Source organism: Schistocerca cancellata, chromosome 1 (assembly GCF_023864275.1).
Source record: "Schistocerca cancellata isolate TAMUIC-IGC-003103 chromosome 1, iqSchCanc2.1, whole genome shotgun sequence".
Taxonomy (NCBI): Eukaryota; Metazoa; Arthropoda; class Insecta; order Orthoptera; family Acrididae; genus Schistocerca; species Schistocerca cancellata.
In genome coordinates, this window is record NC_064626.1 from 216683606 (window position 1) to 216699642 (window position 16037).

At 41.9% G+C, this 16037-nt stretch overlaps 1 protein-coding gene across 1 annotated transcript in view; it reads right to left on the bottom strand.

Moving 5' to 3' along the window:
* LOC126165291 (uncharacterized) overlaps positions 1–16037 on the bottom strand; it is a 380023-nt gene that overhangs the window by 338666 nt on the left and 25320 nt on the right. The window contains exons 3-4 of the mRNA XM_049920310.1: positions 1741–1898; positions 756–884 (exon numbers count right to left, since the gene is read on the bottom strand). Of these exons, the coding sequence (XP_049776267.1) occupies positions 756–884; positions 1741–1898 (287 nt within the window). The remainder of the gene's footprint in view (positions 1–755; positions 885–1740; positions 1899–16037) is intronic.

Consider the following 16037-nt stretch of genomic DNA (forward strand, 5'->3'; position numbering starts at 1 on the left):
GATTTGGGGTTTTCTGTGTACAATAATATTGTCAATAGGGTCCAAATCAGTACCAGCGGAGCGAAGAACAATTAACCCAATACAGCTGAGCGTTTCTACGTGTTATTAAAAAGGTGAAAACTGATCTGAGAAGATTTCGCACGACATCAGTTATTCTCATAAATACCCAGAAGCGGAGAGAATTAGCCTTTGTTGGAGAAGAACCACGGGAGACATAAGTTCATGCTTTATTGAAGACTGTATAGATGAGTACCGCACGTGGGTCGTAATATAAAACGGAAGCCTTCTGCAAACCAAAAGTGTACCGGGTCACCACAGAGGATAGCTTTGTGACAGTTGTGGAGTTCGTGTTTTGAGCAGATGTAAGCTCGTACGAGGCAAGTGTTGTTGAGGAGACGGGACACTGGTTGGATTTGGGGTTTTCTATGTACAATAATATTGTCAATATGGTCCAAATCAGTACCAGCGGAACGAAGAACAATTAACCCAATACAGCTGATGAAAAGGCACATACGATTTGTATTAAGACAGTTAAATGGACGTATTAGTGGAAGAGATGAATTTGAGTATACCAGTATAGTGTTTTCTTAACCATCCGCGAGATAATTGTGTCAGAGAGGCAAACAGCGTGGATCGCAACGAGAACGATGATATTCCTGAGCAGTGTTCTTTGCAGAAGGAAGGCGTGTTGCGTGCTGCACATTTGTTAAGTATGGACTTGCCAAAGACGTTGGATGTCATCATCCGTTGCTTACCTGCATGGCGCTGAGGACATTTGGGTTCCTGTAGTCCAGGTCTGGCTGCTTCTCGTGGAACTGGTGCAAGTAGTACATATTTCTCGTCGGGCTCCATTTCCAAGCGCTTCCCCCGTCGAACATATTTTTCTGCAACGAAACAAGCAACTTCATTAATGTGAAACATTCTATTAATTTTGTGGGTGAAATTCCTTGCACCCAAGTGGGACAAGTTCCGGTTAAAAAATATGTCACAGATTGCTATTGCAAGTGGGTCTGGGCCCAAATTGGGTTCCTCGCCTTTTCGATGACTGAGTCAGCGCGCTTCACAGATTCAGTCATTGATTCTCCCTTCTACCAATCTCGCACTCTCTCTCGGACTCTCGAAAAAATTTTGAACAATGTCACCGTATCAGAGAACTTCTGAAACAAAAACAAAGGCGGTGTAGCACAAAATCACGTTATAGTGTTTGTTTTCAAATAACTAATGTATGTAGTGAACTGAGAAAATGTTTGCTCAAAAGTATTCAGACACGTTAGTGGACATTACTTTGTGGTGTGTCCATCCTACACCTTTATGATGGTTTGAACTCGGCTGGGGACACTTTCAATGATGCGTCTGAACGTCTGTGAAGGAATTTATTGCAATGCACTTTATTCACATTGGTAAATGGGCTTCCACGGTTTCGAGTAACAGTTCATTCGTCATTGAGACCTAAGGCGCCTATACCTAGCTGCAGGGCTTTCTGCTGATTCCTGTCGAGTATGCAGCGGCTTTAGGGGAACCATTCTATACAATAGCAGCCTTAAGCCAGTTGCACAAGCAGAATTCCATGTTTCTTAACTATAAAACAAATTATTGTTAGAGTAATTCTACGAAAGTAAAAATTAATGAAAGTTTCACATTCCTAAAAACGTAAAATTGATGACACAAATTGCACGTTCATTGCTTGTCTTAAGAAAAGTATGAATCTGAACGTTGTAGACCAGCTGACATGTAACTCACCCAGTTATTTGGCACCGATCCGTTGTCCTTGCCATCAAGCCACACGTAATAGTCTTTGTAGATTTCGTGGTTCTCGTGTGTTGGATTGCTCGAAGCTACGAACCACTCGTGCTCGTCACTGGTGTGGTTCGGAACGAAGTCTAGAATCACTTTGATACCTGCAAAACACAAAAAACAATTATATGAAGCACACAAGCAGCAATGACGCGTCCAACGAGACCGCCAGAAATAAATGGCGTTCCCCATTGGCTGTGTTAAACTTCATTTGACGCAAATTCAGTTGGTCAACACTTGCTCGACTGCTGACATTTCAGACTCTCATGGAATGAGATTTAGCTGTGACATACTATCGAAGATCATGTCAGTAAAAACAGACATACTGTTTTGGTACGACAGCCTTCGTAGCATGTGTCACATTTGTCAGTTCTTATCGATTCGTTTGGTTTGAATTTCGGCCAGTTGAAATGTAATCTGAATTAATTATCAGAACACGAATGCTGTATCATATTCCAGTTGTTTTATCCAACGGCTACAAACTAGTTTGAATGTAGTAAAAGTAAAAATTAAACGAAATTTCAGAACAGGTACAGGATCAAGAGAAGGGATTCTAGTGTTATGTGTGATGCTGGAAAGAAGGCAGTAGACGAAACTGACCGAAACACAGACCAACATTTCTGGCTCTGGGAGCGGTAAGATTTTTGCCCACACTTCATATCGCAGTTGAGCGAAGTGTATTACATGCATGACATCACAAAGTGGAGTGTGACACGAACAACAGATGGTTCCTCGAGCATACCTTTCTTGAGGAGCTGCATCATCTGAATAATCTTGTAAAATTATTGGGTGCTGTGATTGAAGATGGAGAGATTATCTCGGTCTAGCGTGCCAAAACGTATCTTTTCGTTTAATTATTACTACTAAAGTACACTACTGGCCATTAAAATTGCTACACCAAGAAGAACTGCAGGTGATAAAAGCTAATCATTTGCATATCACAGCATCTTCTTCCTGTCGGTTAAATTTCGCGTCTGTAGCACATCTTCGTGGTGCAGCAATTTTAATGGCCAGTAGAGTACATTTATAACACATCTGTCTTGGATGTTGCTGCTAACAAAGCACTTGTCAGGGTTGTAGCCTCTTTTCCAGATTTTTCTCGTGAAGGAGTAAGGCAGCTTTGAGTCATGTAGGAGAAAGAAGTTATTCAATTGGACCATTCTTCTAGCATTTGGCCATTGCCATCAGTTTCGTGGTATCACCAGTTTATGCTGTGGCAGTTGAAGTAACTTAGGATAAACCGTGTCTTTTGGTTTCTGAAATTGCCTGGCATAATAAGCTTACGTTTTTCAACTAGGGGCTTATATACGGATGTTACTATCAAGGTTCCGCGTTCGATAGATCTCAGTGCCATTCATTATTGTTTTCCCTGTGGTAGTTAAGGCCAAGTCAGGTCTAATGAAAGCTGCACCAACATCTTCAGAGTATGACACCTTTGTATCTATATGCATCCTATTAATATAGGTCTGATGTGCTGATTCATCTCAGTAGACACAGTATATCCCATTTATGCATTTGGTATAGCTGCGAAGTTGTGACTTGTTTGTTCTTGGTTACTGCCTCGCCATTCAAACTAGCAGTAGTCAGAGATGGCCCTGAGAAGTGCCCTTTATTGGCTGGTGCCCTCATGCACTTCGTTTCCAGGGAGTTCCGACATTTCCTAGTTTCATGGTGGCGTCGAGTGAAAACACACACTTGGAGGCTTCTTCCACCCTCTCCACAAGAATGCCAAGAATACTCTTATTACAGCTGGATTTTAATCTTTTTATGTTGTTTCTGATGATAAAGTCGTTTGTGTACACTTTTGTTCCCTTGAATACTACAGTACTGTCTTTGTCTGATTTTGTTACAGTAGTATACTATACTGTGCTTATAATTTTTTATTTAGATATTTAAAAATAGGTTAATGACCGTTATTTCAGAGTTCATTGTTTTCTTTTCTAATCTATGTTGGTAGACATGTTTTTAAGTTTTTCATTTGTTAATTCTCTAGTTAGCTCTGTATTTACATTCCTGTGATCGTGTATTTCTTTTGTGGTGAGAATATACTTAAACTCTATAGTGAGAGCTTTTGTCTGTTGTTTGTTCATTTGCTTCAGAGTCAACATCATGTTTCAAATCCGTTTTTTTTTTGTTTGTTGTCGCTTGGTGTTATGCTTGTAAGAGTGATAATCCTTGAATAGAAATAATGTGCATGTGTGTGTGTGTGTGTGTGTGTGTGTGTGTGTGTGTGTTTGCGTATCCGTGTTTGTTGTTTTGAGGCTCTGTATAGAGTGTTTTGAGGTCTGTAATTTTTGGTTTTACAACGATCCTCCACTGTAATTGTTCCTGTATGTTTAATATACTATCGCAACTGAATGTGAACTAAGTCTCGGCACTTGACATATCACTTCTCTGTGTTACACATATTGCACATAACTGTCTCCATTGGTATTGAAGTAGCTGCATGTGTGAAGGCTCTATTTATGTGTTGTTACATCAAAGCAACACAGAAATTCTGATAATATCCACCATTTTCACGTCTTCAAGTGATGTTCTCGTTCCCGCACAGGAGTAGCACGTAAGTCTTGAGTCGCCTTGTGTGTTGGATTGGTTGTGGCTGTAGTAGTGCATAGCCCTGAGATACGAACCTGAAGTCCTTGTGATTGGAAGACGGAGTAAAACTCCCTATACAGTCAGACGAATTTACTTTTAAAACGTAATGAAACACTGATGGAACGAATATTGCCTTATTAAATCTCAATTTAACAGAGGTCGGCCAATCTTTAAAAGTTCATAGTCATGCATGGAACACACAGCTCATTTTTTCAAGTGCAGAGCATATTTCAGTTAAAGAAGGCATCCAACTATAAATGAAAATGCATTTTTATAAAATATGCCATTCATTTCCCTTAATGTGCATTTATGTGAGAAACCGTCAACACGATGGCAATGAATGCAAAGGTAAAGAGCAATTATGTGTAATTGTGATCTTAGTATCAATTTTAAGATTGCGTAACAAATATTGCCAACGGTTAAGCGAAGACCATATCACGAATTGCTAATGGAAATAGACTCGAAAGAACAGATGCAAAGTGCGTCTTGCAAATCAAGCAGGTAAGTGTGGTCATCAGTTACTGAAACGACTAACTCAGCGAAGTTAAAAAATACCGCAATCCGTGAACTATTCCACGGGAGAGCGTTGTTGGCCAAATCTCACCAAATAAACGTCCCGTGTTCTGTTGCCAGAGCGCCGGCTGTGAGCGGCAGTTAATTGTATAGTGGACCCATCTTCTCATCTGCGGCCCCCGAGGACGGCAGCAGGGCAGTAAATCAAGAAGGCAAAAGGCAGAGAGTGTCTGAAAATAAATTCTACCTTCTCACTGAAGTTTTGGAACAGTTCCAAGTTATCCACCAATGACGATAATGGGTCCGAGCGCCATCCAATCTCTAGCCAAGTTTTTCCGAGACTACGAACGCCGCCCCAATGAAATTTCAAGATTTCGTTAGAACGCCAGCAAGAGTGAGACTTTTTGTTTATTTTGTCGGTAGGGGCATGGCAGGAACTAACCATATTTCTAGCCACGTTTCAGAGCAACCATTGAGAGGCTGTGTCTTGTGGCTCCCATAGAAATCTTCCAAACACCGTTTTCTTTCAGTAATGGAGGCATTCCATGTAGGCATCGCTCCTTTGCACGAGGGCTTTCAAGCTGCCTGTGTGCGTGTCACTTCCAGTTGCGTTAACATGGCCAGCCCCGATTGGGGTGATGGGGGGTTGGGGGGTGGGGTAGGGGCGAGTGCACTGTTGAAGGCTACATCAACCCTGACCACTTAAAGCTACACATTTATGGCTGTGACAAAGGTCCCTCCGCTGTCTCTCTCTCTCTCTGCTTCGGTTGCGGTGCTGAATAAACTGAAAAATACAGCTTCTCAGAAATCGAAGAGGACAGCTAGCTTCACCATGGCCAACATATGCAATTACAAGTGCATTTACAAATACAGATACGAATTCATACGTTAATGGGGCTGAGGGGTACTATTAGAGCCTAAAAATATGAATAAAATAGGTAGAGTGGCGCTACATGAAAAGTTAAACCACCTTACACTCTCTACTTGCTGTGAGGCTGTCGTGGAACTACTAACAAACTTAGCTAAGGCTCGCATCTACTAAACAAATATTCCTAAAGTTTGTGTGGGATGCCATGGTTTTTGTATTGTCACTTTATTCAGGTAAAGATGAAAACTTATTACACAAACTGTGTGGTGACAAATGTACACCTATAACAGTCATAGCGATGGCTGATCGTCCATATTATACACAGATAAAACTCTTGCACATAAACATACATTGTAGAAACTGTTCTAGATGTTTCACTAATCAAATTGGACATCTGAAACTCTACAGCTATCTGCTTTATTCACAGGGTTGCGATTTTGTACATACACTGAAATCCATTCGACAGTACTATTCGCCACATCTTAAGAAATGGCTGACGACAAATTAAGAACTATATTGTGCGAACCCCCGACAAAGACTCACTGGGAGCGCGTTAATCACCCCGCGGGGAGGTCATTCGCGATGACACATGAACTCATTGACCTCTGTCCGCCACCGTAGCTGAGTGAACTGTACGCCGGCTTGTGATGCCGGGGGCTCGGGTTCCATTCCCGGCCCCGGTGGAGGTTCGTGTCCTCTCATAAGATTTCACACACATTTGAACATTTGAACATTCCCGGTTGGGTTAAAGATTTCCTTCAATCAGAGACTGGGTGTTTGTGTCGCCTTCATCATCATCATTTCTTCATCATCGAGGCGTAAGACCCCGAAAAGGGCATTACCTCAAAATACTTGCAGCAGGCGATCAGGTTTACCCGCCGGGAGGCTCTCGCCAAACGACATTTCATTTCATTGACCTCTATCCCGTTATTCAATTGTTCTTTACAATAAACAATAAAAATCAAATCTCGACTGTATGGAGATAATTTTTAACGAAACTGGAATTATACATTACTGGCCATTAAAGTTGCTACACCACGAAGATGACGTGCTACAGACGCGAAATTTAACCGACAGGAAGAAGATGGTGTGATATGCAAATGATTAGCTTTTCAGAGCATTCCCACAAGTTTGACGCCAGTGGCGACACCTACAACGTGCTGACATGAGGAAAGTTTCCAACCGATTTCTCATACACAAACAGCAGTTGACCGGCGTTGCTTGGTGTAATGTTGTTGTGATGCCTCGTGTAATGAGGAGAAATGCGTAGCATCACGTTTCCGATTTTGATAAAGGTCGGATTGTAGCCTATCGCGATTGCGGTTTATCGTATCGCGACATTGCGGCTCGCGTTGGTCGAGATCCAATGACTGTTGGCAGAATATGGAATCGGTGGGTTCAGGAGGGTAATACGGAACGCCGTGCTGGATCCCAACGGCCTCGTATCACTAGCAGTCGAGATGACAGGCGTCTTATCCGCATCGCTGTACCGGATGGTGCAGCCACGTCTCGATCCCTGAGTCAACAGATGGGGACGTTTGCAAGACAACAACCATCTGCACGAACAGTTCGACGACATTTTCAGCAGCATGGACTATCAGCTCGGAGACCATGTCTGCGGTTGCCCTTGGCGCTGCATCACAGACAGGAGCGCCTGCGATGGTGTACTCAACGACGAACCTGGGTGCACGAATGGCAAAACGTCGTTTTTTCGGATGAGTCCAGGTTCTGTTTACAGCATCATGATGGTCGCATCCGTGTTAGGCGACATCGCGGTGAACGTACATTGGAAGCGTGTATTCGTCATCGCCATACTGGCGTATCACCCCTCGTGATGGAATGGGGTGCCATTGGTTACATGTCTAGGTCACCTCTTGTTCGCATTGACTGCACTTTCAACAGTGGACGTTACATTTCAGATGTGTTACGACCAGTGGCTCTACCTTTTTTCGATCCCTGCGAAACCCTACATTTCAGCAGGATAATGCACGACCGCATGTTGCAGGTCCTGTACGGGCCTTTCTGGATACAGAAAATTTTCGACTGCTGCCCTGGCCAGCACATTCTTCAGATCTCTCAGCAATTGAAAACGCCTGGTCAATGGTGGCCGAGCAACTGGCTCGTCACAGTACGCCAGTCACTACTCTTGATGAACTGTGGTGTCGTGTTGAAGCTGCATGGGCAACTGTACCCGTACACGCCATCCAAGCTCTGTTTGACTCAATTCCCAGGCGTATCAACGCCGTTTTACGGCCAGAGGTGGTTGTTCTGGGTACTGATTTCTCTGGATCAATGAACCCAAATTGCGCGAAAATGTAATCACATGTCCATTCTAGTATAATATATTTGTCCAATGAATAACCGTTTATCATCTGCATTTCTTCTTGGTGTAGCAATTTTAATGGCCAGTGGTGTATATAAAACTCTTCCAAAAACTCAAAATACACGCTTTGCAATTCAGGTCTTCTCGGAACTCAAATCTGTTAACAGGCCCTTTCGAAGAAGGTTCACTTTTAAAAAAGCCAGAAGGACGGATTTTTCCAGGGAATTAAACGAGTAAATCAACAACTTAAATCCCGTACCCGAAGACTTCACACTTTCTGAACAAAATCTCCGTAAAATGTCAAAAACCACATGCCAAGAGGCTGTAGACAGAACTTCATATCAGGATTTTCGGAGGGTACCAATAACATTTTAGCGAAATATGATTAATGGTACTGAAAAGATCCTGTCAGTGACGAGACAACAGCTTTTGGCACAAATTTTATAAGAGCACGAAGTGAAAGAAGGCAAAAGAAATGTGTCGGAATCTTGGAGAAAGCGGAAATGTCAGGCAGGAGCAACATTGCGTGAGATCAGATCAGAAAGTTCTGAGAACCCAAAAGAAAGAAGAGAATTTACCAGAGCGACACCTAATAGAACTACGCATCAACTACTACAATATGGCAAGGCCAGCAAAAAACATGACAAAAGGAAGGTCCAATGTGATGTTACCACAGAAACCTACAACTTTTCCTCTCATTTCATAATGAAAGAACTGAATGAGGGCATAAACTCCATGAAAATCCGTATTGGTGTTCATGACGTGTGTGTGGAACCGAATTCCAAAAATTGTGTGTTAAGCCTATTTAACTACTGGCGAGAAACGTTCATGATCCCTAAATTATGGAGGAAGTCCAAGGTAAGAGCACTTATAAGAGAAGGAAAAGAACCCGACTCACCAAGCAGCTATCAGCCCTTCTATGTCACCGTTTAAAATTGTCTGAAAGGCTGATAATTAATCGAATCAATAACATCATTGCCGGCCGCGGTGGTCTAGCGGTTCTAAGCGCTCAGTCCGGAACCGCGCGACTGCTACGGTCGCAGGTTCGAATCCTGTCTCGGGCATGGATGTGTGTGATCTCCTTAGGTTAGTTAGGTTTACGTAGTTCTAAGTTCTAGGGGACTGATGACCACAGATGTAAAGTCCAATAGTGCTCAGAGCCATTCGAAACATTTTTTTTAATAACATCATTGATTCAAAGTTAATCCCACAGCAAGCTGGTATCTTGCCAGGTACATCTTGTACTGGCCATATCTTGCCACTCACGGAGTTTATAGAGAAGGGACACAAAAATAAATTAATATCGGGCTTGCCTTTGGTTCACCTAAGCGCCACCTACGATACAGTGTACGACCAAAAACTGCTAAGAAAAATCTATGATGTTAATAGGGACCATCAATTAGTAAAAATTAAAGAATCCTTGCTGCAAAACCGACATTCTACGTCAATCTACAAGGGAGAAAAAGTCGCTGGAGGAAGCAGAAAAAACGGCCTTGCCCAGGGAAGTGTTCTAGCCCCCATCCGGATCAACATATATACGAATTATCAGCCATTACCCAAAGATAAGCGACATTTTCCTTATGCTGACGATCTGGCTATCACAGCGCAAGGAAGAACCTTTGAGGAAGTATAGGTAAAGTTGGAGAATACCCTACAAGCAATGTTAACATACTACGATGACAACTCTCAAACTATATCCAAATGAAACGAAATTTTTGCGCTTTTCATCTGCACACATGCCTAGCAATTAGAAAGCTGTGCGTTAAATGTAGTTGCGTCTACCCTTGAGCACACAGGCCTGTCGACATACCTCGTAGTCATGCTTGACAGTTCCCTAACATACAAACATCAATGTGCAATGAGCAATATCTTTAGAAAGCTAACTAGCAGCAAGCGGGGAGTCAAACCTACTGTGCTTAGAACCACAGCTTTAACATTTTGCTTTCCCGCAGCTGAGTATGCGTGCCATTTCTGTTCTAGATAGGCAAAGAAGATCTACATAAGCCTTAATGAAACCTGTAGGCTAGTCACAGGAAGCATGAAGTCCGCCCCACTGGAAGATCTCTACCAAGCTTCAGGTTTCAGCAGTCGCAAATCTCATAGGGTAACTCATGAACATATTCAGCACTTCAAATAGATATTCGATGAGCACCATCCACTACACGGCAGCCTTTATGGATTAAAAAGACTAAAATCAAGATATTGGTTCCTCAGTTACACTTTGGATGAACGCCCTGACGGCTACCCTATTTCCGAAAATCCACCAACTGGTGCTGAATTACATTACAGGTCATGGAAAACGCTAAACCGTATCAGAACTTGTGTAGCCTCTAGCAAAACCAATCTGATGAAATGGATCCTATTAGAAGCGGATGACAATAAGTGCAACTGTGAAAAAATTCAGAATATGGAACGCCTCCTAACGTGACGAAATTATCCTGCACATTGCTCCCTACACAACCTCTGGCTAAGCCCGCCGGAAGCTTTTCACTTAGCCCAGTACTGTGCCAAAAAATTTACAGCTCCGGACACGAAAAAGTAAACCAAGTACTCCAAATATGTAAATTTATACGGATATAAGTGTTGCACATGTATATTTTCTGTTGTGTGACTGCTTTCTCAGAGACTGATATCTGCGTAAAATCAGAGGAATGGACAGTCGAAGGGAGGTCTGAGTAGTGGGTAGTGAGAGAGAGAAACTAATGGTGTGAGATTTCTGGACGTTGGATGAATGCAGATGAGGACCTGAACGACTCAAAGAGAAACGGTTAGTGAAAACAGTGAAAAAAGGTCTTATCCCAACTGATTATTCTGCACGGGATTTATTATAACAGAGGAAAGATGGAAGAGTGTGGCTTATTACTGAATTATGGTGAAGAATGATTCATTACTTAATATAATTTTGTGGATGCAAAGCACATCTAATTGCTTTATGCACATTTTCTATTTAATAAATCGTTGCACCCATAGGCTTATATATCTTGCATTGCAAGTAAGACTAAAAAACAGCAACTATATGTAAACTGAAAATGTTAGTCATGCCTGGATATTTTTGCTGCTCTAAATTTATTTATACTTTTCAGAAAAGGTGTTTGAGTCAAGGCAATTTGTGGCCCATGAGCGTCAATAATTATTTTACTGTAGCTACATTCATGTAAAATCAAGAAAGACGCCACACTACATTAGCAAAATCGGAAAAGGTAAAATTGCAGTGTGACTCGCCATCCTCAAAAGTCTTGAGCACGAGAGAATACATTGCATATATATTTGAAAAAATTGACAGAAAAAGTTAAAAAAATAAAAATAATGTGTACATAACGAGAAAGACTTCTGCCTGTAGCAAAAACAAAATTATTTATTTAGAATCAATGTCAGAGATAGAATTATCTGGACAGTTGATGTATTTATTTGTTGTGTCAGAGCACTTGTGCCTAAGAACTACAATCAGAAAAATACCTTGTAGCTATTAGTACATTAAAATATAAAAAATTTTGAAACCACTAATTAACTAATTAATGGTATGTAAAATTACAGTTTTAATGTGCAGGAACTATCTTATGGTGTGAAGTATACAAGTGTCCAATTACATGTATATGCATAAATATTATGTATGCAATACGAATGCAGTTCCTCCTCTAAAGTAAATTTAATTGTGGGGGTTCGTAAGTAAGGAAGTAAAATAAAATAAAGAATATTTATATAATCACACAATCCAACAAATTGATTTCAAACACACTCAAAAACATAATCCACATAATTTCAGAAAGAGGGGTACATAGGCTTAAAAATAACCTAAGGCACCAAACGAGAGATGCCAGCTAAAAATATCCAAGACATGCAATCCCATCGGACCAATAGCAAATTTTAGAGCAGCTCTCAGCTACCCACTAGCAAAACAAACGTAATCCCTGTTCATTTAGTACTGTAGACTTGAAAATGAGAGGACAAATAAAAATGCCATTCTGCTAATAGCACATGTAAGAGATTTAAAAATCCCACACATAGCAATAGTGCCTTTTTTTATATAGAAAGCATATAAAAATACATCCTTGTTAAAAAAGAACCATCGATTTATAACCTAAAGAGGTTGCAACCAGCTACCTCAGAAACACGTAAATAAAAAATAAAGCTGCTATAGTTAATAAAAAAGCAAAACTATTTTTACTTCAATCAAGAGTACTGTACTGTAGGTTAAGATATTCCAGGAATACTAGCCAATATCTTCATCAGTCTTTAAGAGGAACTAATATTTGAACATATAATACAAAAGCTACAAAATTCTCTACTGGGTCGTTTTCTTAGATGACATATTATACATGGTAGATAAACCATAGACTAAGATTCAACAACTGCATAAAGTTATAAATACAATACCTAGCGACGTAAGGTTTATAATAGAAGAAGAACAAGAAAGTAAATCTACTTTCTGGGTAAAACAACACATGAAAAGATAGCCACAAAGACTCCTATTACATACATACAAAACTGACAACATACACAATAATAAATGCATCCTCAAACCACTAACAGAACCACAAACAACCTGCAGTGAAATATACACTCCTGGAAATTCAAATAAGAACACCGTGAATTCATTGTCCCAGTAAGGGGAAACTTTATTGACACATTCCTGGGGTCAGATACGTCACATGATCACACTGACAGAACCACAGGCACTTAGACACAGGCAAAAGAGCATGCACAATGTCGGCGCTAGTACAGTGTATATCCACCTTTCGCAGCAATGCAGGCTGCTATTCTCCCATGGAGACGATCGTAGAGATGCTGGATGTAGTCCTGTGGAACGGCTTGCCATGCCATTTCCACCTGGCGCCTCAGTTGGACCAGCGTTCGTGCTGGACGTGCAGACCGCGTGAGACGACGCTTCATCCAGTCCCAAACATGCTCAATGGGGGACAGATCCGGAGATCTTGCTGGCCAGGGTAGTTGACTTACACCTTCTAGAGCACGTTGGGTGGCACGGGATACATGCGGACGTGCATTGTCCTGTTGGAACAGCAAGTTCCCTTGCCGGTCTAGGAATGGTAGAACGATGGGTTCGATGACGGTTTGGATGTACCGTGCACTATTCAGTGTCCCCTCGACGATCACCAGTGGTGTACGGCCAGTGTAGGAGATCGCTCCCCACACCATGATGCCGGGTGTTGGCCCTGTGTGCCTCGGTCGTATGCAGTCCTGATTGTGGCGCTCACCTGCACGGTGCCAAACACGCATACGACCATCATTGGCACCAAGGCAGAAGCGACTCTCATCGCAGACGACACGTCTCCATTCGTCCGTCCATTCACGCCTGTCGCGACACCACTGGAGGCGGGCTGCACGATGTTGGGGCGTGAGCGGAAGACGGCCTAACGGTGTGCGGGACCGTAGCCCAGCTTCATGGAGACGGTTGCGAATGGTCCTCGCCGATACCCCAGGAGCAACAGTGTCCCTAATTTGCTGGGAAGTGGCGGTGCGGTCCCCTACGGCACTGCGTAGGATCCTACGGTCTTGGCGTGCATCCGTGCGGTCCGGACCCAGGTCGACGGGCACGTGCACCTTCCGCCAACCACTGGCGACAACATCGATGTACTGTGGAGACCTCATGCCCCACGTGTTGAGCAATTCGGCGGTACGTCCACCCGGCCTCCCGCATGCCCACTATACGCCCTCGCTCAAAGTCCGTCAACTGCACATACGGTTCACGTCCACGCTGTCGCGGCATGCTACCAGTGTTAAAGACTGCGATGGAGCTCCGTATGCCACGGCAAACTGGCTGACACTGACGGCGGCGGTGCACAAATGCTGCGCAGCTAGCGCCATTCGACGGCCGACACCGCGGTTCCTGGTGTGTCCGCTGTGCCGTGCGTGTGATCATTGCTTGTACAGCCCTCTCGCAGTGTCCGGAGCAAGTATGGTGGGTCTGACACACCGGTGTCAATGTGTTCTTTTTTCCATTTCCAGGAGTGTATGTTAAACAGTCTGAATACAGTTCCCCTAAAAACTTCTGATTTCCAAGAAGAGGTAACTGCTATAAAAAAAGTAACATTAAGAATGGAAAAAGTAGCACTTGTAGATAAATTTGACGGAGAAATAGACATGAAACATGATAGAAAAAGAAAAACCAACACATACATGCATGCACACTGAAAGTTATAAACAGGGGTAAAAATAATGTAGGCAGCACAATGGTCTACCACAATAACCTCACACACAAAATAGAGAATATATTCAAAAACCAGCCTATAAACATTGCATGCAAAACGAATAATTCAATACAGAAACACCAAATCAAGACACCAGTAGTCCGGTATCTACCAGCTGACTGGCAGAGACTGTGACAAAATCTGCATCAGAATGACTGACGGGACGTTTGTCACTTGGTATAAGATACATATGAACATATGGAAATATAGTAGCAACCACTCAACATTTGCAGGCTTCCTTAAACAGGAATGTTATACATGAATCACAACAGTAAAAGATACGTGTCACGAAAACAAGTAAAAATTGAAATATCCGGACAGTTTAAGAAAACTACAACATAGATATCGCATTATCACACAATAAACAGCTGCTTAATGACCATAAAACGCGTCTGGTGATATAAATACACAATTTTCAGTAATTGCGAAGGCAGATTTAAAATACCTTCATAATTCTGGAAAGAAGGTTCGAAACGAACAAGTGGGCGCTATATGTTTCCTTGATTTGAGAAAATCTTTCTACAGAATGAAGTAGGTGTTGTGTTTACGCCTGTGAAGAAAACTGGTTTCTTACTTGAAAGTTAGAAGATAATTTACGATTTCCACAAAAATCGTGGCGTGACAGTTAACACAAATCGGATACAGTACCAGGCTACAATCAGAAAAACATCTGTTTAAAACATACATCCAAAAGTGAACAAGAAAAAAAACGAATTAAATTAAATGATGAAACGATGCACTGCATCAAATTTTCTGCTGAATTAGCGGCAGTTGGAGACAGAAAAATCGGGCCAGATGCGAGTAGGTTTCGCACAGTGATAGTTACGTACAAACTTACTTGTGTATACAGACAGTTCATCCATTACGGGAATCGAGAATCTCGACAATTTTTGCCTGTTATCGACATCAATATTGGCAGAGTGTCGGTCGCAGTGATTCCAAAATGTTCGGGAATTTTTAATTTCAGCGATATAAATGTGACGTAAAGTCACACGGGGAGCAGGCGACCGCTCTACTATGAAAGCTTGCGTCTTGTCAAATTTCGTGGTTCAACGTCAACGGGAAGTACACTACAGGCTTTGATGAGAGAGTTTGCGAGTATCAAAACATGTAATATAACTGGCCGTGCCTTCTGACTGCATTGACTTACAAGTTAACGTTTATTACAGCGCCGAGGAACAACAGACTTTAGTATGTAATGTAAGTTTCAACTTGATACGTCCACCCGTTCCTGAGAAAAATAGTTTTTAACAATCGGACAGGGAGACAGACAGACACAAACAGACAGACGGAAAGAGAGTGATCCTATAAGGGTTCAGTTTTTAGCGACTGAGGTACTAAACCCCAAAAAGGAAATGAATAAAAGATTTTAGGTGTTATCTGATGTAATAAAAACGAAAACATCTTTTGTAAATAACGATAGCGTATGGTTAGTGTTTGTTCATTTGCTGCGCTTTGCCTTGAGGTATGACATTATTTCACATCAGGTAATACAGTTAAATCTGTCTTGCACAAACACGTTATTGCACAAAGAATTAGGGGATTCAACAACTTTTGTCTCAATTGTATATGACTCCTTTGGCTAAACGACTCCAAAACTCGGTCATGGACATTCCATTAATTTGCTCTTCGCTGAAGTGTCCCTAATTAAATGGACCAGCTGTTTGTCACACATTTTTGTTAGAGATGTTACTGTCTGTAATTAATAAGAAGTATTCATTCCAGCCGTTGAAGAGTA